Genomic DNA, 15,734 nt, shown 5'->3' with positions numbered 1-15,734 from the left:
TAACGAAACGGCCATGAGGGCGCCAAGACGTAGGCGGCTGTTTCATGACCTGCATGACACTCATGTCATGATATTCTGTCATGACCAATCATTTATGTTCTTCATACACTCTTGTCATACCGTGCCAGTTTGGTACATACCAAATTAACGAAACGACCATGAGAGCGCCAAGATGTAGGCGGCTAGATAGACAATATCAAAGTGTCAATGTTCACTAAGAAATGCTTCGCATTTAAAAATGGCGGCACAGGCGTGTGCATGCGTGTGTGTGTGTGTGTGTGTGTGTGTGTGTGTGTGTGTGTGTGTGTGTGTGTGTGTGTGTGTGTGTGTGTGTGTGTGTGTGTGTGTGTATGTGTGTGTGTGTGTGTGTGTGTGTGTGTGCATGCGTGTGTGCGTACATGCGTGTGTGTTGTGTGTGTATTTGTGCGTGGGTGCGCGTGTGTATAGATGCGTGTGCGTATGTGCGTATGTATGTGGCTGGGTGTGTGTGTGCGTGGGTGCATGTGTCATGGATGTGTTTGTGTATGTGCGTATATGTGTGGCTGTGTGTGCGCGTGCGTGGGTGCGTGCACTAGTGAGCGCATGGGTGTGGGCATGCGTGTGTATGGGTGCGTACGGGCGCGGGTGCGGGTACGTGTGCGGGTGCTTGCGTGCGTACATGCATATGTGTTGTGTGTATGTGCGCGCCCTTTTGTGCGTGCATGTGCGTGCAGTGTGTGTGCGGCGTGGGGGGGGAGTGCGTGCTTGTGAAGAAATCCTATCATAATTTTGCTCCAAGGACGCGTGAATAATACGCCATTGAAATAAAGGCACGTGGACAAAGCATTTCTTTCACCCTTTTACAAAAAGCAACCACCAGTTTAACTGCGCTTTCTCATCTCATGAAACATCTACACAACGCTGTAACTTTTGAGCCGGAAAACAGCTGATAAGTCTTGAGAAATAATGTCTACTAAGCGTAAAACGCCATTAAGGTGTTGCAGTGTGGAACTTCATCACCGAGAGCTATAAGTTTTCAGTCGACGTTGTTATTCGCTGGAGCAGTTCCTTTTACGACCATGTTTATAGCTTTAGCGGCGGTTACTTATCGTGGTTCACTGAGGTAATAAACGCAGACTAACCTTCAAGGACACGAAAATGCAAATTAAGCTGTCCAGAGTTTCAAGGAACGGTGTTATACGCTGCTCATCCAGCAACAAGAATCTGTCCCTCTGGCGCATTAGCCGCAGCGAGATGTAATACATTCAGGACGCATTTATTTATTGACCAAAGTTGCGCCGAATCCTGGAACATGCTGTGCATAGCTACGTGACACACTCCGCGTCGTGTGATACTCGCACTAGCTCTCAATTCCAACTCTCCCTGTCGGCACCACCTTCCTCTGGACGTTATTTGCCAATATGAAATATACTTCTTGCGTAAAGTTTTGCGGATAGGATTCCCACTCTTCTCTGCACGCAATGCACGAGGGGACATAGCGCACCTAATCTGATTTTGCAACCTCTTTACACTCTGATGTATAGCCTCCGCAGTGTAAGCACTGAATGCACCTCAGACATCGCACCTTGAGCTGCATGTATCTGCTTGAACAATGAACTTGTGTTGCCAGTGCTTCCCGCGGTACGAAGATGTTTTTTTTTTGCTTTTTCTTTGAGACATTGATCTCGACAACATAGCTTAATTCTTTATGTTTCACGTACGCTTCGCGTGTTTTATGTGTCCGTCTTACGTCCTGTGCGTGTGATTTCACGTATCATCGTCGCATTCGCATAGAGTTTGCATGCGCGTGGTTTACCTAGCCGCACGCTAGGCATGCCGCCAGGTAAACCTCTCCAGCTTTCATTGCTCTCTCTCTCTTTCTCTCTTAGAGACACAGTCTCATAGAATAAACCAGTGGTCGATACGGCACGTGTTTGGCTCTTTGCGTGACGCTCCCGCGATAATTTGCGGGAGGCTCGAATATATAGCGAAACGGCTCCTTTCTCAAATTTTTCGCGAGATGGTTCTCTTTATTTTATTATTTTTATTTTTTTTTAATTTCCCTTCATTATCGCGCACTGCCTTCGATGCCGAGGCCGATTCTCTCTCCGAGCGTCGACACACGCCCGCGTTGTCATTACCTTTTTTTTTTATTCGGAAGCGTGGTCAATGACAATCACCGTAGAACGTGGGCGACTTAGCGCTGTCGCCTGTCCACTCAGTTATTCGACACAGGATCGAGGCTTCAGAAACAGAACGCTGGTCACGCTAAGCTTTTGCAACCGCTCGAAGCAAGGAGCGGACTTTTAATTCAGAGTTTACTTAATATGCGCGAGCTTCGACCGCGCTAAAAAGCTTGCGCTTGTAACGATTTATGCGCGTGGGTCTCTGAGGCTTTCCCAGTTCCTCGACCGCGGGTGACGAGTGACGACAGAATGAAGGTCACTGCTTAGTGATCATGCTCTCTGAGAAATTTAGTTACCTTAAGGGTTATTCGGAGAGTGCGCTTGTAAGTTGGTGTGGCCCCGAGCAGCAACGCAAAACAAAACTTCCGTAATTCTTGTTCTTGACCGATTTCTGTGAACCGAGTCTTACAAGACAATTATATTAACGCTTATACACGTTTCGTTATATTAACCATGTTTTTTTTTGTTTTTTAAGGCTAACGAGTTCAGAAAGAGAGATTGAAAGAGTCTCTGACTCCACCTTATCACATATCTTCTGGACTTTGCTGTATACAATTGATCAAAGCGCAAAAATACTTACTCGTGTTTTGGTATGAAGTGTTGTATGTAAGGAATGTTTCCCAGTAGATGTCGGCGAAGAAAACTTGTAGCTTCATGTACGTATTGGGTCACCTGTAGCTGTGGCCAATACAAGGCAGACAAGTAGTTTGAAGCCGGAAACGTGCTTTATTCAACCATTCCTACAGAGGGGTAGCTTAATCATTTGGGAGATCTTCTAGTCTTTGGGATGGTCGTGTCATGCTTTTGGCGGGAGCAGGTGGACTGGCAGCTTCGATGTGTACACAAGCAGCAGCCAATGTAACATTGCTAAACAGATTCGAAACAAGGCACGACTGAAAAAGAAAGCCTCCGCTGCGTCTACGGTATTCTTTGTGCAATACTATTTGCTTGCACTCACATTTGTATGGTTTTCCAGAAGATTATTTGCCATGCTGCGAAATACGCCGGTTCTTGTCTGATTACCTAAGCTCAAGTGAAAAATGGGCTCGGTCGGTCCTTGGAAGAAAAACAACCTGAGAATGACAGAGTACTGATGGCTCCCTATCTGCCACCGAAAATTTCGTATCCATGACATGGAATGTTAGGCCGTGGACGCCGTAAGATACGCAATAAATATTCACGTCGCAAAATACGTAGGAAACGAAACGAGGAGGCTCACTAAATGATGCACAACTGCAACTTGAGAGCGAGTGTAAGTTTTCCTGCCATGAGGCACCCGATCGCGACATGCTTCCTCCTGCATGAAAGACAGAGAACGTGCATGCTTTTGCAGAAGATAGTCAGCGTGGTTCACACTGCTCGATGTGAGCGGGAAAAAACCACCGCGACTCTAAAATGTAGCCGCTGACCACTCACATGATCGTACACCCTTGACATCCAATAAACTATAAGGCCAGGTTGTGAGCGTGCATATGTCGTGGTTTAGCGAACCAGTGGCGTCATACTTCGAGCGGTGCCACTCGGATACGCTTCCAAGCTGCGTGTCCTTTTGCTAGGTCATCGAGTGTCAGGCCGGGCTGGGAAGCACGGCTACAGTACGGCTACGCACGAAGCAAGCGAGTAACGCAAACGCATCACGACACGATCTCGTTTTTTTCTTCCTTTTTTTTTCTTACTGACAACATGCAGTCCACGACGAAGAAACTCGAGCTGACACGTCTCGAGAAACACCAAGTCGCGGAGGCGGTGTCGTCATCCGAACAGCAGGCCGAGCCTGTTGTAACCCGGGATGAGCCGTCGCACATAGGGCACCACGGTGACAGTGCAGGCGCCGCTGTAGCAGAAACCCGTCTCATAGCCCCGGCCAGTCTGTGCAAAAACAAACGAGCAAGCCATAAGACGAGATCATCAGAGATCTGTGTAAACCAGGATTGGCGAATTTTTCTCTAGTTCGGCCTTTTCTTGGTGGGATAGATTTATGTCGACTAAGTTGCGAGTCCGCATATACTGTACGGAGCCCAAGACAAAATAGAAGACGAAATGACGTGCGATAACATTGTTTTGAGTGTCTCATCTAAGACCTGTATAACTACGTGGTGGAGTACTTGATATTAATTTCTGTTGCTACAATAAATAGACAAAAAATGAACACAAATGTGGCTTGGACGTTCAACTTTAATTGTAGGGTAGCGTTTATTTTTGTCAGGAGTAACTTTCTTTTGTAAAAGCAATAAACAAACAAACAAATAAATATATAAATATATAAATAAATAAATAAATATGACTCATTTATTCATTTCAGACTAAGTTATCCAAACCCCATCACCTTCGCGCATGGACTGACCTAGTCCGTGTTTCGCTGTCTAAATTTGTATTCGCGCGATGGACCCAATTCCGCTGACGAACCTGACGTGACATGGTGCGGTCGAATCACGCCCAACCCGACGACGCCACAGACGAGCTAAACGGCACGATCTACTGCAACTAAGTCGCATCACGCCCGTCTCCAGACTGAAAACAGTGATCCTGTCCGTCGTGTGAATCAAGCTTTAGCGGAAAAGGAAACGCTAAGCACGAAATAGGGTAGACGCACCTAGGAACTACTTGTTCTTAATGTTTGCTGTTTTGCATGCGACTAAATTTCACCATGAAGAAATGTAACAACATCGCATCTTGTATGCACTAAAAATTATTATGGAGTCTGGGGCGATGCAGCGTGCTTTCTCTTCCAGTGCGGCATGGCTACAAGAAAAGCTTTGAAAGCATTCGTGATGCATAAACGGCTGAGCCTAAAGTAACTTAGCGCCTGAGTTCTCTTTAAGGTATCTTGGCTAATGGAGTAAAAATATCGACAACGTACATACCAGTGCGAGCAGTATGTCTTTCAGCAGTGGACATCAGTTTTAGCGAACTGGTTACAAGCCACGTGCCTGTTTCCTGGCAATGCCTATTTTCCCAACACGTGAGATACCTAAAAAGGCCCTGTCAAGTTCCTATAAATGCTGCTCAAGGTTTCTTCGAAATATATTTTCAAGGTGTAGGAAACATGCGGGAAAAGCACCCTTGCAGCACCAATCTTTGTGTACCAAACTGGTAAAAAATAAAATAGATATTACAGCACTACCCTGCCTATACTGGATAATGAAATGCAGCACATACCTACACAACTCAAGTCAGCCCCTTGTCGTAAATCAGCCGTCTCGACACAGCAGGCAACCACTAATCGAAACATAATTGCCGTGCTGTGGTCTACCCTTCACCATAATTATTTCCATAGCTGAAATGACCCGCAATAATATGGAGAAAGAAGTTCGGAAAACGTAAGCACAGGTTTCATAAGAACGCGAGACGAGGACGGAGCTTGATTGGCATTTGTCCCTCAACCTTCTGCGTATTTTGCTTGACAAAACAAAGTATTAGCCAGAAAAATGTAGCGCCTGTCGCGTCAGTATCGTAAACGTTATCGGCGCGATATACGAAATCACTCACCATTGTAAGAAGAAAATAATTTTTTCCACAAAATTTGATGGGTGTTCTAGTCAATATGGTGACCGGGCGCTGTCTTTATATCGTTAAAAAAGGTCTCGTGCCGATTTTGTTCTGGAGCTTGGCAGCACACTCTGCAGCTACGGAAGTAGATTTGAACAGAACTATTCAATGATTATACTTTAATTCTGTCCAAGCAAAGCACCCTTAGTAAATGGTTCAGGCCACGCTCCGCATACGTTATCGCCAGGACCAGCAGGTCGGAGAAGAGTATGATTAGATTCGAGTGGAATTGAAATAAAAATAATAATATCATTTGACCGAGATTCTACGCAAACAGACATAGCGAGAGAGAGAGAGGGAGGGAAAAAGACGACAGAAAGGAGGAAGGCAGAGAGGTTAACAAGAACAGAAAATCCTGTTTGCTGCCTTACACTAAGAACGTAAAGAGAGGGGGGGGGGGGGGAGGGGCATAGGATCACGGCCGGTCACGATCATCGCAGACGATCGCTGCACAGGATCACGCGAAACACAAACAACACACATAAGGCTAAAGCCATTTGTGCAGGTTTGTTGCTTCTAAAAATTTTGTCAGTGCTTCATTGCCCTATTTTTTTATGGTTTGTTCTGACAGTTATATGTGATCAACAGGAACTAAAGCAGTGACGAGCGATCGTCATTAGCTGTAGCGAGGACAGTCACACAGAACACGATCAAGGGTGTCCGCGAAACCGCAGTTATCTCATGTAGCGTTCTCGACCATTAAAGTGTGAAAACTGAAAGACTTCGTAGAGGCCACTTCTAGCCGTAGCCACATCTATAGTCGTACATCAGTCTATTGGTCACGCAAAGAATGAGAGCGAGCTAACCCACCGTTTTTTCTCCCGGTCAATAAAAAATTGATTTTCAGCATATTTTTTTCCGCGAGTATTATACGTGACGATTTAGGCTGCACATATGTTATTATCGCGCTGAAGTTTACTTGTTATCTATGTCGTGGTACCCCCCCTTTGTTCACCTATCATTTGTCACCCACTCTTGGGTCACGTCATCTGTCTTTGAAAGATACTTGAAGTGGCATGCCTGCGTGTAGCTGTATTGTCCACATCGGCCAAGGTCAAGTTTGCAGCAAGAAAGAGTTGCTGGTGAGTGCAACTTGCTATATTGGGGGCTGTCTTCCCTTGCACATGTTGTCGGCCACATAACTTTCACGGTAGGCTTCGTTACGTTCCTCGTGTTATGAATTTTTTGAGAGAGAGAAAGGAAGTGCTTAAAACACAATCCCGGCGTGTGCAAGCACAACATGCATTTACGCATAGCGTGTGAAACTTCTGATTTGTCTGGTTTGTGCTCGTACGTTTGCGCGAAATTGCACATTGCGGAGGAGTCCCTCAACGATTCTCGAGCGGGTCAACAGGTCCGTCGTGGCTAAATATTTGAGAAAACACTGTCTCTATTTCCTGTCCCAGTAACATGAGACATTGATCACGTTAAACGAGAAGGAGGTGTCGATTGTGTATATTCCAGGACTTACATTAGCTTGGCACGGGCTGCCGTCCGTCATCTTCACCTTGAGGACAATTCCAGTGGTAGTGTCAATACACTCGAGTGTGCACATGTACGGAGTCTGCAAGAAGAGGTCACCGCAAAAACAAAACATTGCAGCCGCTGTAGACGATGGTGGCCTAGTATAGCAAGTAGCCTCGCGCACTTGGCAAAGACACGGAAGTACGAGGCTATCATCACGGAGTCTCAGGACATTGCATATCTGGGCCCATTCATATCTCGTCTGTTTACGTGTGACTGAGAATTACCACATGTTCGAGAGCTTCATTGAAGAGTTGAATACATACTCAGATATTCAAAAAACAGCCCTTCACTTCATTACCGTTCAAGGCCCCTTGTCTCACACGTGCCGAACAACATTCTCAACTCAGTATCAATATCAATAACAATATCAATAATAAACACCTGGATTTATTGCAACTAAGCCAGGAAGCACAAAATGGAGAACACCCTTAAGTTCAATTTCGCACCAGTTCTAATTCGCTCTGGGCGTAGCAAGCACATATGTTATGCCCTGGCGAGGCCGAAAGGGTCATAATTTTGCCACAGCAATTCTGATGTGGTTTTTATCTGTTTATCTGTTCATCAGTGACAAAAGGCAGAGCATGACTAATTTATTCTTTCTCTTAATGGGTTCTAAACTTTATTTGCTTATTTGTGCGTATGAAAGCAATAAGGCTTCCGCGAGGCGAGCTGTGCATACCAAACGTTGTATTACGTTTGTCTGCATAGAAAATTGTACGGTCACATTGCAGTTTCATACGGGTCTCTGAAAAGAGATGATGCAGCATTGACACTTACCAACGCAATGACTGCGTTTTCCGTCTGGAAGTTCTGACGGCAGTACTCGATGTACGAGTCGTTCTTCAGTACGCATGCGTTGGCCCCGCAGTACCGCTGTAACGTTACAAGTGAAATCATTATCATATCAGTAGGCGGAGTTCGCGCGTGCTTCGAGCGATTAATTTTCAACTTGTAATGATACCGCACTGGTGCATTAGTTCGCATAATGTTTTATGACCTGTCCCGTGCAGGTAGAAAGCGGTTACTTGATGAAGTGCAACACACGATACCAGTTCGAATACAGCACGAAGGTTACTTTTGGTGTTACGAACAAGGGAAAAAGAAATGTTTTATTTCCTTATTAAGCAAGAAAAAATACCGTGTTGCTTTTTGTTTCGATTAAGTTCAGCAATTACTGAAAACACTCGGTGCATTCTTACCCGAGCATATTTCTAGAAGGAAATCAAACGTGCAAAAGTCATGAAAGAAAGGTATCATATGAGAGAGTTTTGCCGTTATTGCGATCAATGAGGGAAAATTTGAAAGACTTCGTTTCCTTTTTCTGTGCTTTTGTGAGCGTCATCGCCTCTCGGTTAGTTTGTTGCTCCACGTGACAGGTTACACGGAAGTTTTCCTTGAGCACCAGCATCGAAAACGTAATAAAATAAGAAAGAGCTCGTATGTACGGTCTTATAGAGAAGGCCTATGTGCTTTTTTATGCATTCAAGCGGGATCGCATATACCACTTTTTCTGCGCATTCCACATACTGATTCCTGTGGCTCCTTGTACTTGTCTTCTTACTTGTTCTGCTTTGCCCCTTTACCTTACAGAGTGCGAAGGGCCAAACGGGCATATGCCTGAACGATAGGCTTCGGGAACGTAACAATACTATATATAGGGCGGCGCAAAGTCATCTAGGTTTGTATTGTCGGGATCACGGTTGTATGCCGTTGTTCAGTGACTGCAAGGTTGTAGCCATGCACAATAATCAGAAGACACGAGAGATAATTGAAGCGGCAGAAATTTTTTCGCCTTGAGAGAACCTGCGTGAGTGTGTGGCTTCGTCGGGACTATAGAAAGAACTTAGTTATCGTAACGGGGCCGAGTTTTGCGAAAGCTGAGCGAAAGATGCGTCGGCCACCGGCATGCGTGTCTTGGGTCTGGTACTTATTGTTCAGAATTTAACTGGCTATCTTGCTATTGCGAATGCACGTCTGCAAGTCTGTTCTGTTGGTGACAGACGCATATTTTATTATGCCTTTCATGTTACGTCATACTTACTTATGTATGTGCAAAACCACTTGACTCCCTACCATTAAGACCAGTTGAATGTTTGCGCTTGTGTATGTCATTTGCTAGTCTTCGTTTCAAGTGGTGCGTAAATAACATTTATCATCAATTGTTACCATATAGCCCAAGCCCAAGCGGGTAACATTTTAAAAAAATATATTTGAAAAGATCGGCCTAGTTTCAGCAGGATTTCATCAATAACGTCGAGAGGGTATTTTCTTCTTAAAACAACGCTTATTGCCACACTTATTTGAGACTTAGTGCTGCGTTATAGCAATGTTTCGTTTCTCACCACTACATTGATATAACGCAGCACAAAGGGCCTACTAAGTGCCGTAAATGCGTATGTTGTTAATAGGAAATACCCTCTCGACGTTGCTACTTGAAACTTAATGAAACTCGGCCCATCTTTTGAAATATGACTTTTTTAGTGAAAATGCTGGCCATTGAGTTGCGCTGGTGTATTGCAGCGAAGATCAACAGCTTGCTGAAGGGGCTCTCGTCCAAAATTTCTGGACATTTATTTTTTTATTAATAAACTTATCTTTTAGCTTCTGCTTCGTTCACATCAAATGTGTGGGGTTGCATGTACAATACGTCATAATCGTTGTATACACCTGTATATATACATACCAGTGCAGCACATGTACCTCAGAAGAATGAATTTGCCTTCTAACCTAGCTTGTAATGCAACAAATGTTTTCCTTCAGAGTTAAAAGCTCTCAATTTGTAGCAGCTGTAGAGGACCTGCCCCTGTAACTCTCAGGGCAGAGCACTCAACACAATTTCGCCATTTTTCTATTTGGAGAGAGTGACCATTTATCAGCGTAGTCAAAAGACTTTCCAAGACTCAATGCAGTTTCAGAGAATGCCTGCAAAATGGGGCGTGAGATAAAGGGAAACCAATATACTGATTCCACATGTGTCAAGCATTAAGCAATGTAGCAGTTAATGTAGCAAATCTGTCACGCATTAAGACAAATAAAGGTTTCAAGCAGTAAAGTGCGAAGCAACTGAGCATTTTTTTAAATGTCTGCTCTAGCTCTCTAGGTAAGTGCGCCAATTTGACGACAGAAATAAAAGGCAAATCGCGTAATTTTTTGTCACCGTCGCTTCCCCCTGTATCGTTCTTTAGATCCACACAAAACACTAGCAGTATCATCGTGACGCTCAACATCAAATACTGGAGTGCGAGCCTACTTCACTTACTGAAGTACTATATCTCTGCAGCATGAAATTCTACTGTACGGAGCGCCTTGCCTCTGGTGATCCTATTATAGTAGTTGTTACCTGCTTAGACACTTCGCCTAAAGTTTCCTTGCTGTGCAATTACCTTACTATAATTGGGTTTTTTCACAGTGATGGTCCCTTTCTTTCTTTTACTGCATTGTGTCGGGTAGCGAATGCGATGTCTAAGACTGACCTGTTTTACTTTGTATGTTGATTCTTTCTTTCTATTTCTCTCTCTCTCTCTCTCTCTCTCTCTCTCTTGAAATTGATGTAATTTGAAGTGCATTAAAGTTCGAACCACTTACGACACGGACGTTACAGGATTTATGCGTCGGGTTATGAATTATTCAGAGGCAGATTAGTGGAAACTGCCATTCCCGCCATTCGTACAACGCTTTACTTTTGTTCCCTGCATAATCTAATGGTGCTTACGAGCTTCACTGCCACTTCACTGTGTGACTGTTATCCTGGTCTCATTTTTACGCTTGCGCGTAATGGCATATGTATATATGATCAACATTCCCAAGACTGAGAAATACACGAGAACACGGCGCCTAGCGTATCGAAGAGTCGCTTTCCTGCGTATAATAATGTGCATTATGTGCATTATTATCGCTCTTCACTTTACGCGCAGTTTTTCATGTGCAGATAGGATGGACTTGAAAGTCGAACACTTGCCCTATTGCCTACAACATTCGTCGCTTCAGTCTCCTAGAGAAAGTATTCAAAACCAGTTCCATGCCAACGTTAAAGCTCATGCACGAGCTCATGAAAAGTGTGTACCTGCTCTCCATGCAAGATGCAGGGCGCGCCCCAAGGCTTGGCCGCCGTCCAGACGTTACCCGACGCCGTCCGGCACTGGACCACGCACGGATTGGGGTTGCCGAAGTTGGCTGCGTAGGTGTTTAGGCCCAACTGAAAAGCAAGAGCCACCGAGTTGCATTTTTTGTAAGTGCTTATAGCTAGAGGGAAAAAGCGGGCAAAAGTTGGGGCAGAGAGGGGAATGAATGATAGAAACAGCACCGCCACATAGCTTGATACAATATAGGGCAAATATCACGAGGTACAACATAACAGGGACGAGAAGGAGAGACAACGACGTGCTGCGGCTGTACCAGCGTTTGTCTTCGTCCCTTGTCGTTCCTGTCCGGTGGCGCGCAGTGATTTGTGGTACCATGGAACACAATTTAGCCTGATCCCATACTCTGCGGCACCGCTTAAGCAGTGTGTGTCGAATGTCACCAATATTTCTCGATGGAGTGGTGCCGTGGCAGTCTGGCATAATATATTCAACTTTGAAAACTACAGGAGTAGTTTTTCTTGAGGTTTGCCGCAGACTTTCGGATGCAATGAAAATTACGTTATTGCCTGATGGAATTCGGCCCGCTTCAGTGATGATGTAGATTTTCTGTACGCTTTACTTTACTTCAGATGCAAAGTTCTGGCATTATCTATCCGGTCTTCTTGGGACTTGTTTTCGATATTGAGGGATGATTGCCTCGCCTATGATCCCGCACATCCAACTGGCAATGTCGCTGCAATGGAATGGCGACGCTATCTGTAACCACAGCAAAAAAAAAAAAGAAGAAAGAAAGAATGAGTAACACGACAACACACGCCGTGCAGTGACAGATGGCGTCGCTGTGCCATTGCAGAGAGGTCACAATCTTTTAAGCCGGCGCGCACTTGCTATTGACTTTGATTGGGCTTGGTTCAGGTGGTATAGATAAACCTAGAGGCTTCAGTTAGTGTGCCAGTGCTTGGACACGTCAACTGAGTTTTGTATATATTTCACGAATCCCTAGCACGCCTTACATGTGTGAAGTTCTCGTGGCAAATCCTTATGCTTCAGTGACGTGCGTGACAACCCTCCATGCTTAAGTCGTGAACGATGGCTGCATCGACGGCAAGGAATTCACAGGAGCGCTCTACAGGTTGCACCGCCAGAGAAAGCGTAGGAGTGACAAACCTGTAGGACATTCCAAATGAGCAAAAAACACAATAACCTGGCTTACGACTCAAACTATGCAGATCGGCCGACCACGCGCTAATAAAAATTTCAATGACACGTACTCGCAAACGTATTTATGACTACGTTCACTGTTCCTAGAGCAATCAGCGCCCGCAGCTTCTGCGGTAACCTGCTTTTGTTGAGAAATCAAATAGTCCTAAAATTTTTGTTCCGTCACATGCAGACACAATGCGCTACTACCCGCCTGAAGCTTTCTATTCTCGAGTCAAAGCCGGCCTTATGACAACAAACTGTAAGGCTGCAGGTTCGCAAATCCTCTCCACGTGTAGTGTAGCACAACTGAACAAAGCCTAGTTAACATCCCTGCCCTTCTTTCATTCACTCCTCTCTCTCTCTCTCTCTCTCTCTCTCTCAGTAATGTGTGGTGATCTACTGCTGAGCTCGTCTCTCTACGCAGGCTATGGCCGGCGTAGCTTGCGGACGTAAGCCCAATAACGTCAGTTAATCAAGCATTCGATGTGATGAGAAATAAATAAATAAATAAAAAGTCAATCAGTCAGTCAGTCAGTCAGCCAGCCAGCCAGCCAGCCAGCCAGCCAGCCAGCCAGCCAGCCAGCCAGCCAGCCAGCCAGCCAGCCAGCCACCCAGCCAGCCAGCCAGCCACCCAGCCAGCCAGCCAGTCGGTCGGTCGGTCGAACAAACTAGCTGTTCATTTATCAACTATAAATCTATCAAAAAATAAATAAGCTTTTGCACTAGAGCTGCTTGTATGAACCGGTGTCAACCAACTGCGATAGCTAAAACTATATCAGGGAAGTCATCTGTTTAATGAAAAACAGTTCGTGCGAGAGAAAGCCTCATGGAAACGGCGACAGGTCACTACAATCAATCCTTCGTGTCGTACTACAAACGTCTCCTTCGGCACCGCAGGAGCGTTTGCAAAAAAGAATTAAAAGCATTTCTGTCCTTGGCACAAAAAGAAAGAACCATGATGTCTACATCTTATATTACCTAAAGCTGCAGCCAGGGACTGAGGCATGTCGTTATACACCAGAATGTGACTTAAGTACAGGTGTGACAGTGTCACAGGTTACAGGTAACAATTAAAAATAGCTTGTTTTTTTTCTCTCATTAATCGATATCTCATATGGCCTCTTCGCCTCACCTTAAACGATGTTCTCGGTGGTCGTTATCGATGTCACCGTATGTGCATCTGCAGTTCTGCCGCAAAGGTTTCACACACTAATCGTGCGATCGTCCTAAGGTCACCACGAGGTTAAGATATTTACTACGTAATACACAAAGACAATGTTCCGAAAAAATGCCACAACCCTCTCTGTGATTGTACCATGATTTCAGGGAGAGCTGTTTCCTTTTCTTTTTTTTTTAAGTTTTCGCCTTCCGAAAAGTTTCGTAAGCATTCGACATATCTCCGATCTTGTTACACATAGCCGTCGTGGCACGCAGTGACGGTACACGGCCGAGAACGCAATAATACAAAAAGTGAATTTGCGCTGTCCTGCAGAACAACTAGCGCTCGCGCTCACTGAGGGAAGTTGCCGCAGGAAAGTTTTCACGTCTTGGGGCTCGACGGCCTTGCGCGTCGCTCAGCAGCGCACATGCCTTGGCGTTGGGTAAACGTGAAAGCGAGAGAGCCCCGCCAAACACAACGAGTAGCAGTGTTTGCATATATACGACACCGATTCCTCTTCGCATGCGCACCGCGCCTGGCACCAACGTTGCGGCAAGCGAATTTCTCAAGACCGTCCTCAATGCGCAGGTCACGTATGACTTCTGAGGTATTGGCGGGCGAAGGACGGCTGAAGGCTGCACGTGAATTCATCCGGAGATGTGGATCGAAAAGCGCGTCGAACCACGCACGAACTCGTTTCAATGCGCGGAAGCCTGCAAACGAGGGGAAACGTGTGCATCCGCCATCAATGCCTGTGGTATGGGAACGACTGAGTATTGAGTCGCATCTGCCATGTTCTGGTGACACGTCATATTGTCGATACATACATACATACATACATACATACATACATACATACATACATACATACATACATACATACATACATACATACATACATACATACATACATACATACATACATACATACATACATACATACATACATACATACATACATACATACACACATACATACATACATACATACGTACTCGTACATACGCACGTACACGCGTGAGCAATAGGAAACGGACCAGGGACTGCGCGTTAAAGCCGATTTTTTCTTCTGCATGTGAATGTAACTTGAATTGAGGACTGTAGTCCAAACTTAGAATTGCGAACTTTGCAGTGTGCTCGTCAGTTTCAGTTTACGCATGATAATTACAAAGAAATTTAGTTTCTTCAGGGACCCTGTGGTCCGTTAACTTTTTCTCACGTGTGCACATGCATGCTGTAACAAAAGAGGCGCGCCAGCCAGGGTAGCGCTAGAGGAAATGACGAGGAATCAGAAAAGCCGCTCAAAGCCATCGTAGAAGGAAAACCAACCAAACTCAAAGGGACCGGCGCTCTCTTGCGTTAAAATGGCGCCGTCTCACAATAGAGAAAGTTCAAAGGACCGCTCCCCCACCACCAGGATTTTCCGAAGTGATCATCTGGTTTCCGACTCGCAGCCACTGCCGCATGCACTGCCGCAACATCCGGGGATGGCGTCCATGCCTCCGAGGCGGCTTCTGGGCAAGGAAACACCTGCGATATGACTCCGCCCTTTTCCGCACTGTCAGAGGAACTGTAAGAAGTGGCAAGTTGCTTCAATTCAGTACATTGGTTGCGCCGCAATTTCAACTACAGCCGACGCAGAGCTTTCGTAGTTCCGTGGTTTCAAGGACGACCCTGCCCCCTAAGTTCTTGCATTGCTTAGTGGGCATCTACTGCTCTTGGTCAGAAAACGGCAAGAAATTTGTCGCGGAATGGCGCCTTAGCGAAGCAGCTAAAGCGTGAAAGAAACTCGAAGGGCGCATGTATTCCACACGGACAACATGGAGCGCAGCCCTATTATCTACGTTCTCGACCCTCCCAAGCACCTATGACGTTCGCTTCATGAAAATGCGGTCGCGTAGGCGAGCAGACAACTAGGGCATCGTTGTCTACATATATGAAAAGCTGCTGCTCTTGGAAACTTGCAGCTTTGCCCGGACTACCCCGGCAGCCAGACAGTACGTTAACTATAGCATTTGCGATGCAACTCATGCTGCTATATAGACTGCG

General features: G+C 45.5%; 1 protein-coding gene across 1 annotated transcript in view; it reads right to left on the bottom strand.

The window, feature by feature from the left end:
* Window positions 1–2,883: 2,883 nt before the first annotated feature.
* Window positions 2,884–15,734, bottom strand: part of LOC142573995 (uncharacterized) — a 46,819-nt gene continuing 33,968 nt past the window's right edge. Inside the window, exons 4-7 of the mRNA XM_075683195.1 lie at window positions 11,305–11,436; window positions 8,019–8,114; window positions 7,186–7,278; window positions 2,884–4,034 (exon numbers count right to left, since the gene is read on the bottom strand). Coding sequence (XP_075539310.1) covers window positions 3,918–4,034; window positions 7,186–7,278; window positions 8,019–8,114; window positions 11,305–11,436 — 438 coding nt within the window. The 3' untranslated portion in view covers window positions 2,884–3,917. The remainder of the gene's footprint in view (window positions 4,035–7,185; window positions 7,279–8,018; window positions 8,115–11,304; window positions 11,437–15,734) is intronic.

The sequence above is a fragment of the Dermacentor variabilis genome, chromosome 3, assembly GCF_050947875.1.
Source record: "Dermacentor variabilis isolate Ectoservices chromosome 3, ASM5094787v1, whole genome shotgun sequence".
In the NCBI taxonomy this organism is placed as follows: Eukaryota; Metazoa; Arthropoda; class Arachnida; order Ixodida; family Ixodidae; genus Dermacentor; species Dermacentor variabilis.
The sequence above is the reverse complement of the archived record's forward strand: the minus strand, read 5'-3'. Positions and strand labels throughout refer to the sequence as shown.